Genomic DNA, 12,878 nt, shown 5'->3' on the forward strand with positions numbered 1-12,878 from the left:
GCCATACATTGTCATTAAAGAGAACCTGTCACCTGAATTTGGCGGGACCTGTTTTGGGTCATATGGGCGGGGTTTTCGGGTGTTTGATTCACCCTTTCCTTACCCACTGGCTGCATGCTGGCCGCAATATTGGACTGAAGTTCATTCTCTGTCCTCCGGAGTACACGCCTGCGCAAGGCAATATTGCCTTGCGCTGGCGTGTACTCCGGAGGACAGAGAATGAACTTCAGTCCAATATTGCGGCCAGCATGCAGCCAGCGGGTAAGGAAAGGGTGAATCAAACACCCGAAAACCCCACCCATATGACCCAAAACCGGTCCCGCCAAATTCAGGTGACAGGCTCCCTTTAAGACTTGTCATACACCAGGGCCAGACTACTGTTGGGAAAAAAAAACAAAAAGCCACTCCTTATGGCTCTTTCAGTTCTAAACATGTTGACCATGACAAATATTGGATAGCAGTGTTACAGACCTATTACATACAAGTCTCTCTTTTGTAAATGCTTAAGCTAATTGATGAAGGTCACAAATGATGGAATCCCTTCATTAATTCAGAATGACTAAATAGTGTATTTGAAATAAGAGGTTGAAACAAGATGTCCCTCTTTAAGGCATGTGTATTTAGAGAATTTGCACTTCACTTACAGCACTTCCTTCGGGTGTCATTCTGCATACCGATGACCCAGGTGGACAATTTGCAACATGACCCAATGGCTGGCAAATATTGATGTAGAAATCTGAATAGTTACTTTTCTCTGAACTTATTAGGACTTCATAATAACCAACGTGCTTGGTCAGAGGACTCAAATCAATGAGTGATGTGCCATTTCTGACAGAACATTTAATCTGAAATATAAAAAAACCCAAAACAATAACTAGAGTGATTCAAAAGAAGAAATTCTATGGATGACAAGAAGATGAAACTTTTTCAAGCAGAGATCTTTAAAACCATATGGAATAGAAACACAATATTGAAAAATGTAGTCATTTTTTATTATGCAATTAATACCCTTTAATTAATTAAACTGAAGCATCCCTTTTCTAGGATACTATTATTGCGTCATTTATTCCATGGCGCTTTACATGTGATGGGGGGTGATATAACCCCTCCTTAACTTTGCAAGCATACATACCTCTTTTTCACAGACTAGAGGTGTGCGCCAAGAGAAGTGCCATGTACAAGTGTCACGTCTAAAGGATGTCAGGGAAGGGAGACTGCTGGCAGCCGTATCCACGCCACATACAAATGTAAAGATGCTACTGTGCTGGCTACTGGAGTGCCCGTCACAAGACTGCCCTCCGGAGTACGTTAGTTGTAGCACCTGGTCCACATAAGTGATTTGGCTCTGAGACATGCCTGCATTTATGAGTTTTCCATCTTCGGATACACAAACACCTGTCCAAGAGACAAAAAAAGGAGACAAACAGGATTTTTGGTTAGTCACCGTAAAATCTGTTTCTCAGAGCCTTGATTGGGGGACACAGGAAACCACGGATGTATGATGCTGCCAAAAGGAGGCTGACACTATGCATAAAAAAAATTAGCTCCTCCTCAGCAGAGTACACCCCACCGACTGGCACTATGTTAATCAGTTAGTGAGAAAGCAGTAGGAGAAGCAGCAAGTAAAAGAAACAAACACAACTCAAACTATAACAATATAACACAGTAAGCAGAGCTAATAAACATGGGAGGGTGCTGTGTCCCCCAATGAAGGCTCCGAGAAACAGATTTTACGGTGAGTAACCTAAAATCCTGTTTTCTCTATTGCTTTATTGGGGGACACAGGAAACCATGGGACGTCCCAAAGCAGTCCCTGGGGAGGGGACAGCAGAAACTCCGTTCAGGTCGGAGAACACACTACTGCTGCCTGTAAGTTCCTTCTACCTAGGCTGGTGTCCGCCGAAGTGTAGATATGGAACCTGTAAATTTTGGCAAACGTGTGGATGGAAGACCAGGTTGCCGCTTTGCAGAGTTGCAGGGCGGATTGCCCTATGGTGTACCGTCCAGGAGGTGCCCACTGCCCGGGTAGAGTGTGACTTAATCCCAGGAGGAGGCGCTCTGTTCTTAACCCGGTATGCCTCCAAAATTGCCATTCAGATCCACCAAGCAATCATAGCCTTGGAGACCGGCAGGCCTCTACGCGCACCCTCTGGAATGACAAAGAGTTCGTCTGCCTAAAGGGGGCAGTCCTAGCCAAATAGACCCCCACTGCCCTGACCAGGTCTAACCTTTTCAGTGTATGCTCCAGAGGATGAGTCGGAGCCGGGCAAAAGGAAGTGAGAACAATATTGATTGATGATCTCTGCGAACCAAGACCTCCTGGACCAATCCGGTGCAATCAGAATGACTAGCACCCCTTCCGCCTTGATCTTCTTCAACAGCATTGGAAGAAGAGGGAGGGGAGGAAACAGATAGGGAAGAACAAACTGTGACCGGGATATTGCCAGAGAGTCGGTGCCTATCGCAAGAGGATCGCGGGACCTGGAAATGAAAAGTGGAACCTTCCTGTTCAGCCGGAACGTCATGAGATCCACATCCGGAGTACCTCATCGAAGGCAAATCTGATGGAAAACTTCCTGATGCAGAGACCACACTCCCGCTGCGAGACCCCCACGGCTGAGAAAGTCGGCAGCCCAATTGTCCACACGAGGGATATGCACTGCAGATATCGCCGGAACAGTCGCCTCTGCCCAGAGCAGAATCTTGGATACCTTGGCCATTGCCAACGGACTCAAGAGTTCCTCCCTGGTGACTGACCGTGGTATTGTCTGTCTGGACTCGGATCGGTAGACCCATGAGAAGCTTTTCTCAGTGAAGGAGGGACAGAAGAATAGCCCTCATTTCGAGGATGCTGAACGGCAGAGAAGATTCCTCTGCCGACCAACGACCCTGCACAGTCAATTGGCGAAAGACCACACCCTAGCCGAGAAGGCTAGCATCCGTCGTCACCACCTGCCAGTGAACGGGATGGAAAGACCAACCCTGGAAGATGAGAGGGGATGACAGCCACCAATTGAGAGATAGTTTGACTCGGTAGGAGAGCCGAACCGAACAATCCAGAGAGACAACAGACTTGTTTCACAGAGATAGGATGGCCTGCTGAAGCAGTCTAGAACGGAATTGTGCAAAAAGTAATCGCTTCAAACGCTGCCACCATCCTTCCCAGGACCGCCATGGCTGAGCGGAAGGAAGCAAGCCGAGGGCCCTGCAGAGAGCGAAACCCCTGCTGGAGGATTGCGCTCTTTTTCTTAGGAAATAAAAAACCTTGTCTGGCGGGTGTTGAACAGCATGCCTAGAAAAATGAGGCGCTGAGTCGGGACAAGGCAAGACTTTGCCCTGTTAATTAGCCATCCAAATCGGGACAGGGTGTCTAAAACGATGAACAGATTTTACTGGGCTTGATAAAAAGATGGAGCCTTGATGAGAATGTCGTCAAGGTATGGGATGAGCACTAGACCTCTGATCTGCAAAATGGCCGTTAACGCTGCCATGATTTTTTTGAAAACCGGGCGAAGAACTGAAAATGGTCCTGCCACACCGCAAAACGCAGGAATCTCTGATGCTCTGGAAAGATAAGGACATGGAGCTAGGCGTCCTTGATGTCTATGGAGCACAGGGACACCTACGACTCCATGGAAGCAATTACTGAACGAAGGGACTCCTTCCTGAAATGTCGCAGGTGGACCCTTTTGCTCAGTAACTTTAGGTCCAGGATGGGTCGAACCGCGTTGTCCTTCTTCGGCACAACAAATAGGTTTGAATAAAACCCTGTGAAACGTTCCTGGTCTGGGATGGGAACGATAACACCTGAACTGAGAAGGGAGGTAATGGATGCAAAGAACCCCGGAACCAGAGAAGAATCTCTTGGAGGACGGGATTCGAAGAATCAATCTTGGGGCCACAAAACAAAATCTATTTTGTAGACCCATGACCCTAACCCATGCATTATGGGAACACCAGGAGGGTGTGGGTTTAAAAGAATCCCTTTTCCTATTCTGGTGAACCTGTGGCCTCTCCTGGCGGGAAAAAAATCTTCCGTTGCAGAGAAACGGAGAAAGGGCCAAAACTTAGGCTTCAGAGGAGGCAGGCGAGGTCTGGACTGAGAACGGAGGGAGCTCGTTCCTCCGATGGCCTCCTTAATAACTTGGTCGAGCTTGGAGCCAAACAGATGGGATTCCTGGAAAGGCAAACTGGTAAGGGACTCTTTTGCAGATAAGCTGGCCTGTCACGCCTTAAGACAAATAGTCTGTCAGATGGCCACAATATTGCTGGATGCCTGAGCCGCACAGTGGCGTTCAGGGAGGCGGATACCATGAACTTCCCTGCATGAGAAATCATGAGAATTCCGCGAGGTCGGCCAATTACGCCGGACGGGCTCCAGAAAGAATGCCCTGACGAAGTTGTTTAGCCCATGTAGCTATAGACTTTAACACCCAGGTGGTGGCAAAGGCAGGACACAATATAGAAGTGGCTACTTCAAAGGCAGACTTAACTAAAATCACTATGGTCCTGTCATTGAAGTCCTTGAGGGATGCTCCACTCGTAAGCGGGAGGCCCTTGTTGGAGGATAGTCTGGAAACTGGAGGGTCCACAGTTGGAGAAGTGGCCCAGTTCGCCTTGAACTCAGAGGCAAAGGGATATAGGATGCCAAGGCGCTTTCCTCATCGAAGCATCAGGTTGGGTTTTCTCGTTCCCTGTTAAGTACCTCCTCAAATTCTCTGTGTGTGGCAAAGACCTTAGGAGCTGGTCTCGACTGTCTAAATGAAACCGCCTGTTCTGCGGGTTCCGTAGCGGTATCTGTAATGTTACATGTCTGATTTACTACCACAATGAGGCTCTGGACCATGTCTCTCATATTAGAGGTCTGGTCAGAATCCAGGTCCGAGTCATCCACTGATAGTGCGTCTGAAACCACTTTGCCTGACTTTGGGGAGGAGGACCGGGAAGAAGCAGTCCTCCAGGAAAGACCAGGGGGAGAGACAGAGCGGGAGGAGGACCTAGAACGATGCTGCTGCCTGGATCTATTACAGCCCATGTTGGTAGGCACGGCCGGTGAGTTTTGCAATCCGCTAGCAACGACGGAGGCAAGAAGGGACAACCTGTCAAGAGCGGATACCTGGGTCTACGAAACCTTGGTGAGATCCACCACAGATTGTGACAGAGAGGTAGCCCACACTGGGATAGGGGCAAAACTCTCTCCTGTGACAGTAGAGGACTTCTGGTTAGCAGACACGGAGGAGGGGGGGGGGCTGCTGCAGTCCTGACAGAGGGGAGAGGACTGACCTAGAGGGAGTTTGCATTTACATGAAGAGCAGACTAAGTGCCTGACAAGAGCAGAAGAAGAAGAGGAAGCAGGAGGGCGAGAGCACTCTCCTTTAGGATTAGGCATGATAAGATGTAGACCCACTAATTAACGCCAGAAGGTTAGGGGACAGAAAGATACAGGCTGAGAATAGTGTCAGTCTGCAGTGCAGAGCTACTCACAGGAAGATGAGGGTCCTGTCTGGTTCCAGGCAGTAGAGCGAGCTCCAGGACAGAGGAGGGCACGCAGTGTGAAAACCACGCGGAGACTTCATGCGAGTGGAGGAAAGGGGAGCAAGTGCAGAAGAACTTGCACGATAAGGCCGGAAAAAGGGGGCAGAGCTAACTGCAGGAGCTCTTAGAAGGGGCAGAGCTAACAGTGGAAGCTCCGAGAAGAGGCCTCTAACCGTGAGAGCTCCTAGAAGGGGCGGGGCTAACCAGGGGTGTTGAGAAGGGGTGGAGCTATTAAGATGAGGAGGCGTGTCTACAACGGAGAGGGAAGCCCACCTACTGATGCTGGGAAGAGGGGCGGAGCTAGATGCCAAAACCAAGCCGTGCTGAAGCTGGGGACTAAAGTGGTGAAAACTCACCAAGCAGGGGAGGGCGGCGTGGAGGTCCCGATGTTAACGGTACCGTAACCCTGCGCCCACAATTCTTGCTGCGCTGCTCGTCCCCAGTGCCTGCTAAATAAAATAAGGGAAAGCTAGATCTTTATCTTCTTTCTTCATCTTTATCTGAACCTTCTCATCAACACCTCTGGACAGGAACCTGAGAGGGAGAGAAAAAGAGATGTACCTCTCCATAGAAGACCATCGATAGATGTCCGAGCCTCTTACATTGAGGGACGTCCATGCCTCCTGAAACCGACAGGCTCTGTTGGGCGAGTGGGTAGGAAACGGGGCCAGGACAAAAGTAAGGCGTCACCTGAACACTCTACATGTGTTAGGGAGTTGGGGTCCTGCAGGCGAAATATATAAGGATACGGGGTGGCAGTACACGCCGTATTCAGTCTCTACGTGGGAGTACAGTGTGACTGTACACACTGTAACCCCCGAGAGGTAAAGGAGACGATCCATCTGATAAAGAAAAGACGTTACTGGAAAACAACAAAAACCGAGGTAGATATGGGTCTAGTGAAAGATCCGTGTCACCGCCTACTGACACCAAGCTAAAACTAATTAACCTAGTGCCAGGTGATGGGGTGTACACTGCGGAGGAGGAGCTAACTTTATTTGTGCATAGTGTCAGCCTCCTAGTGGCAGCAGCATTCACCCATGGTTTCCTGTGTCCCCCAATGAAGCTATAGAGAAAAAGTTGTGTTCACACTTCATTTCTTAATAACAATCAACATATGCTCCAGGCAATTTCAGCACATGTGTGAAACAGTGCCCTATTGATCTGGCATACACCAAAAGAATAACTTTATCATATTTGCTGGGCAGTACAATTACTTTTAGGGAACAGTATATAAGAAAAATAGTTGCTCCAGAGTAAGGCTATGTGCACACGATGCGGATTTGCTGCAGATCCGAAGCGGATTTTTCCGAGCAGAAACGCTGCAGATCCGCACTGTGATGTACAGTACAATGTTAATGGGAAAAAAAATAGCTGTGCAGATGGTGCGGAAAAATCAGTGCGGAATTGCTGCAGATTTCAAAGAAGTGCATGTAACTTTTGTGCGGATCTGCAGCGTTTCTGAACCCCTCCATGTTAAAAATCCGCAGTGGCAAAAACTCCAGAAAATCCGCATCAATTCCGCATAAAAACAGTACAAAATCCGCATAAAAACTGCGGCAAATCCGCAGCTGCGGATTCTGCCAGGAGATGCAGATTTTGTGCAGAAAATTCTGCACCTCTTTTCCTACGTGTGCACATAGCCTAAGATTTAGGCTGTGTGCACACGTAGCATATTTTTCGCGTTTTTTTCGCGGTTTTTCGCTATAAAAACGCTATAAAACCGCGAAAAAAATGCTAACATTAAACATCCTATGTAATAGAATGCATTCCGCATTTTTTGTGCACATGCTGCATTTTTTTCCTGAGCGGAATCGCATTCCAGAAAAAAATGCAGCATGTTCATTAAAATTACGGAATCGCGGCGATTCTGCACCCATAGGAGTGCATTGATCTGCTTACTTCCCGCACGGGGCTGTGTACACCATGCAGGAAGCAAGCAGATTATGTGTGGTTGGTACCCAGGGTGGAGGAGAGGAGACTCTCCTCCACGGACTGGGCACCATATAATTGGTAAAAAATAAAAGAATTAAAATAAAAAATAGCGATATACTCACCTTCGATGTCCCCCGCAGTGTTCCCGCCTCACCGCTGCATGCTGCCGCTTCGATTCCTATAGCTGCTGTGCGGTGAAGGACCTGCAATGACGTTGCTGTCTTGTGATTGGTCGCGAGACCGCTCATGTGACCGCTCGCGACCAATCACAAGCCGTGACGTCATCGCAGGCCCTTCACCGCACTCCAGCTATAGGAACGGACGCCGCTGAGGTCTGCAGGTGAGTATAACCATTTTTTTTATTATTTTTAAACATTCTATCTTTTACTATAGATGCTGCATAGGCTGCATCTATAGTAAAAAGTTGGTCACACTTGTCAAACACTATGTTTGACAAGTGTGACCAACCTGTCAGTCAGTTTTCCAAGCGATGCTACAGATCGCTTGGAAAACTCTAGCATTCTGCAAGCTAATTATGCTTGCAAAACGCTAGTTTTCTGCGGGTATATGCATGCTAATTCTGCATGCGATATACCCGCGGCAAGAGGCGCAGAATTTCCGCTGCAATTCTGCAACGTGTGAACTTAGCCTTAAAAATGCTTTATTTAGTAAATAATAAAGCAGCACGGCACTAGGCTTGTAGCAACAAGAATAGAAAAAGTGACATGTTTCAACTCAACCACAATCTGGTCTTTATCTGAGCTCAGAATTTTACTCTGAGTTAGAACAACTCTCTTTTATTATATGTCATACATGTGATCAGGACAGAGGTCCGTGCACCCGGAGGAACCAAGTTGGTTGGGGAGCTGACCTATTCCCACTTCATTAGTGAACGGTATACGGTACCTTTTTATTTCAATGGGGTTCTTAAAGGCACTGTATGCCACTATAAAAAAAAAAAAAGGGATTTTTGTGTACTCACCGTAAAATCCTTTTCTCAAAGCCATTCATTGGGGGACACAGACCGTGGGTGTATGCTGCTGCCACTAGGAGGCTGATACTAAGTGATACAAAGAAAGTTAGCTCCTCCCCTGTAGTATACACCCTCCTGCTGGCTCTTAGCTAACCAGTTCAGCGCAAAAGCAGTAGATCAATAACAACATATGAGCTTACATCATGTCATATTATACACTCACTGGCCACTTTATTAGGTACACCTGTCCAACTTCTTGTTAACACTTAATTTCTAATCAGCCAATCACATGGCGGCAACTCAGTGCATTTAGGCATGTAGACATGGTCAAGACAATCTCCTGCAGTTCAAACCGAGCATCAGTATGGGGAAGAAAGGTGATTTGAGTGCCTTTGAACGTGGCATGGTTGTTGGTGCCAGAAGGGCTGGTCTGAGTATTTCAGAAACTGCTGATCTACTGGGATTTTCACGCACAACCATCTCTAGGGTTTACAGAGAATGGTCCGAAAAAGAAAAAAAATCCAGTGAGCGGCAGTTCTGTGGGCGGAAATGCCTTGTTGATGCCAGAGGTCTGAGGAGAATGGGCAGACTGGTTCGAGCTGATAGAAAGGCAACAGTGACTCAAATCGCCACCCGTTACAACCAAGGTAGGCCTAAGAGCATCTCTGAACGCACAGTGCGTCGAACTTTGAGGCAGATTGGCTACAGCAGCAGAAGACCACACCGGGTACCACTCCTTTCAGCTAAGAACAGGAAACTGAGGCTACAATTTGTACAAGCTCATCGAAATTGGACAGTAGAAGATTGGAAAAACGTTGCTTGGTCTGATGAGTCTCGATTTCTGCTGCGACATTCGGATGGTAGGGTCAGAATTTGGCGTAAACAACATGAAAGCATGGATCCATCCTGCCTTGTATGGAGCATCTTTGGGATGTGCAGCCGACAAATCTGCGGCAACTGTGTGATGCCATCATGTCAATATGGACCAAAATCTCTGAGGAATGCTTCCAGCACCTTGTTGAATCTATGCCACAAAGAATTGAGGCAGTTCTGAAGGCAAAAGGGGGTCCAACCCGTTACTAGCATGGTGTACCTAATAAAGTGGCCGGTGAGTGTATATGAGAGTATAGCATATCGGATTGAGCTTACAGCCTGTCAGCTATATATATAAGATGCATCGTGATCACTCGCTATTCCCGCCCCCTGCACAGTAGCTCCACCCCCCACATCAACACATAATCCCGCCCCCACCCCATTACCACACACAATCCCGCCCCCCACATTACCACACACAATCCCGCCCCCCACATTACCACACACAATCCCGCCCCCCACCACATTACCACACACAATCCCGCCCCCCCACCACATTACCACACACAATCCCGCCCCCCACCACATTACCATACACAATCCCGCCCCCCACCACATTACCATACACAATCCCGCCCCCCACCACATTACCATACACAATCCCGCCCCCCACCACATTACCATACACAATCCCGCCCCCCCACCACATTACAACACACAATCCCGCCCCCCCACCACATTACCACACACAATCCCGACCCCCACCACATTACAACACACAATCCCGCCCCCCCACCACATTACCACACACAATCCCGCCCCCCCACCACATTACCACACAATCCCGCCCCCCATATTACCATACACAATCCCGCCCCCACCACATTACCATACACAATCCCGCCCCCCCACCACATTACCACACACAATCCCGCCCCCCACCACATTACAACACACAATCCCGCCCCCCACCACATTACAACACACAATCCCGCCCCCCCACATTACAACACACAATCCCGCCCCCCACATTACCACACACAATCCCGCCCCCCACTACATTACCACACACAATCCGGCCCCCCCACCACATTACCACACACAATCCCGCCCCCCCCAGCACATTACCACACGAGGCTCCGTCCTCACACATTACCACATGAGGCTGCATCCCCACACATTACCACATGAGGCTCTGTCCCCACACATTACCACATGAATCCAGTTTGCTTTTGATTTTACACTGTGAATAAAATGTATTAGTATTATTCTGATTTTTAATTATTATTATTAACGTCTTTTTAAGTTAATTTACCACCTGCGTAAGCGCTATTGAATGTTGTCATTATTTACTTTAGTTTAATCACTAGCAGCGTTAATTAGATAGCAATGAGCATGCCGAGCATTAGCTGGCTAGAAACAGCTAGTATTATATATGAGAGTATAGCACATCAGATTATAAAAACAAGCATAAGCTAATACCAGGGTGGGAGCTGTGCCCCCGAATGAATGGCTCGGAGAAAAGGATTTTACTGTGAGTACACAAAAATCCCTATTTCTCCTTCACCTCATTGGGGGACACAGATCGTGGGACATCGCAAAGCAGTCCCTGGGTGGGGACAACATCAGATCAGGACCTGTGTAACCGCTACTTACAAGTGCGCCACCGTGGTCTGCAGAGTCCGCCTGCCCAGACTCACATCTGTGGAAGTGTGGGCATTATAGTGCTTCAAGAATGCATGCAGACTGGACGAATCCGCAAGCTTGCAGGCATGCCTTGCCGACGCCTGATGCCTAGAACCTTCGATAGACAGGGAGATAGGCTGACATCTAGCACGGAAGGACTCGTGGATGGTGAAACGAATCCACCAGGCTAACATGGCCGATGAAACGGCTAAACCCTTCCTGTAACCATCAGGAAGCCTTCCTCTTACCGTCAGGAAGCCCAAATAAAGCGTCCAACCTTCGGAAGGACACCGTCCTCGAGACGTATCTACTCAGAGCACTCCCTTCGTCCAGAATATGGGGAACTCATTCCATTTTGTGGACTAGTGCCGAAAGAGATGAGGGAAGAACTATGCCCTCACAACAGTGGTAATACAATACCGCCTTGGTAACAAGGGATGGGGATGGCCTGAGGACAAACTTGCCTTGAAGGTAATAAGGGAAACAGACCCACGTGCCTCCTACAGACACTAAGCAAGAACTGGTTAGTTGAGAGTCAGCAGGAGGGTGTATACTGCAGGGGAGGAGCTAACTTTCTTTCTATCACTTAGTGTCAGCCTCCTAGTGGCAGAAGCATACACCCACGGTCTGTGTCCCCCAATGAGGCGAAGGAGAAAGATCTCTTAACTAAAGGCATCTAGTAGATGACAATATAACTAGTGACTTGGGGAAAAATATCAAAGAAAAAAAGCATACTTACTTACAAACACTGTCATACTACCAATGCACTAAAAGGATGCAGCAGACCCCCATGATAAAGGCGGAGGAAGCACAAGTGAAAAATACTGAGGAAACAACCACTCACACCAAGCATTCATGGAGGTGGTGGATGCCTAGGATTATAAATGTACATGGATAAAGCTTGTATAGGGCACCAGTCACACAAATACTTTTGGTGCACAGTATCTGGCTCACAACTTATTAGTACCGCCCATACTATTCGCTCAGGGGGGATGACCAACACTATATAAGAGCACCCCACAGGGACAGTCACCCTAATTTACAATGCCAACCTTGATGGGTCTGACTGCATCATGTATAAAAATGGAAAAATGTGCAATAAAAGATGAAAACAAAAATATATAAAATACATGAAGTATCAACTGATATTTTGGCCAAAACGCGTAACCTCGCAACCCATCGCCTTCCCAGCCCCTACTGGTGACTTATGGTCAGAACAGATCATGTCTACAGAATCGTTTCTCAACCTAAGTGTCCACAACTAGCCAACATCTTGACTCCTCTCTTGCCTAATTGCGGTGAAGCCGGGCTTTGTGTATAGCCGAGGAAGTTTACACTATATAATTAGTTCTAGATGGGACGGTTTACTCACCGACTCCAGGTTGACATGGACTATTGGTAACACTACTGCAAATATTTAACCAAATTGATCTTCCCACATCTGTAATAAGATAACCACTTTTGCTTGACAACGGAGACAGATCAAACTCAAAATCTGGAAGAGAACAGTCATGATATGAACTGGTGCTCAGGTCTAGATCATTCAGCTTAATCAATACTTTGCTCCTTAAATACTTTTTTCTTTACTTTCTATCTAGAACTTTATATCTAGAACTTCATCCCCAGAGGGTCCATTGGTGGTTAATAATAGGGAATGCAGGAAAACACCTCCATGTATACATTACGGATCAAGGATAAGCTGGATAGATGTTTACCATACATAATATTTCTGTCAGAATCTGTAGGCACAGTCCATAAGATTAGGAAAAACAACCCACTATTAACTCCTCACTACCTGTTGCAGGGTTCTTGACTCGACACTCATCATGCGTCCTTACTGTCAATGGACATGCATATGCAGTGTCCCAAAAGAAAGTGAAGTCACAGTCCTGTACATTAGAGACTAACAACGGTCCTGATACCTAAAGAAAAAAGG

General features: G+C 47.5%; 1 protein-coding gene across 1 annotated transcript in view; it reads right to left on the reverse strand.

The window, feature by feature from the left end:
* Positions 1–12,878, reverse strand: part of IGF2R (insulin like growth factor 2 receptor) — a 243,002-nt gene that overhangs the window by 49,694 nt on the left and 180,430 nt on the right. Inside the window, exons 32-35 of the mRNA XM_077283114.1 lie at positions 12,738–12,864; positions 12,315–12,437; positions 1,133–1,395; positions 645–845 (exon numbers count right to left, since the gene is read on the reverse strand). Of these exons, the coding sequence (XP_077139229.1) occupies positions 645–845; positions 1,133–1,395; positions 12,315–12,437; positions 12,738–12,864 (714 nt within the window). The remainder of the gene's footprint in view (positions 1–644; positions 846–1,132; positions 1,396–12,314; positions 12,438–12,737; positions 12,865–12,878) is intronic.

Source organism: Ranitomeya variabilis, chromosome 2 (assembly GCF_051348905.1).
Source record: "Ranitomeya variabilis isolate aRanVar5 chromosome 2, aRanVar5.hap1, whole genome shotgun sequence".
NCBI lineage: Eukaryota > Metazoa > Chordata > Amphibia > Anura > Dendrobatidae > Ranitomeya > Ranitomeya variabilis.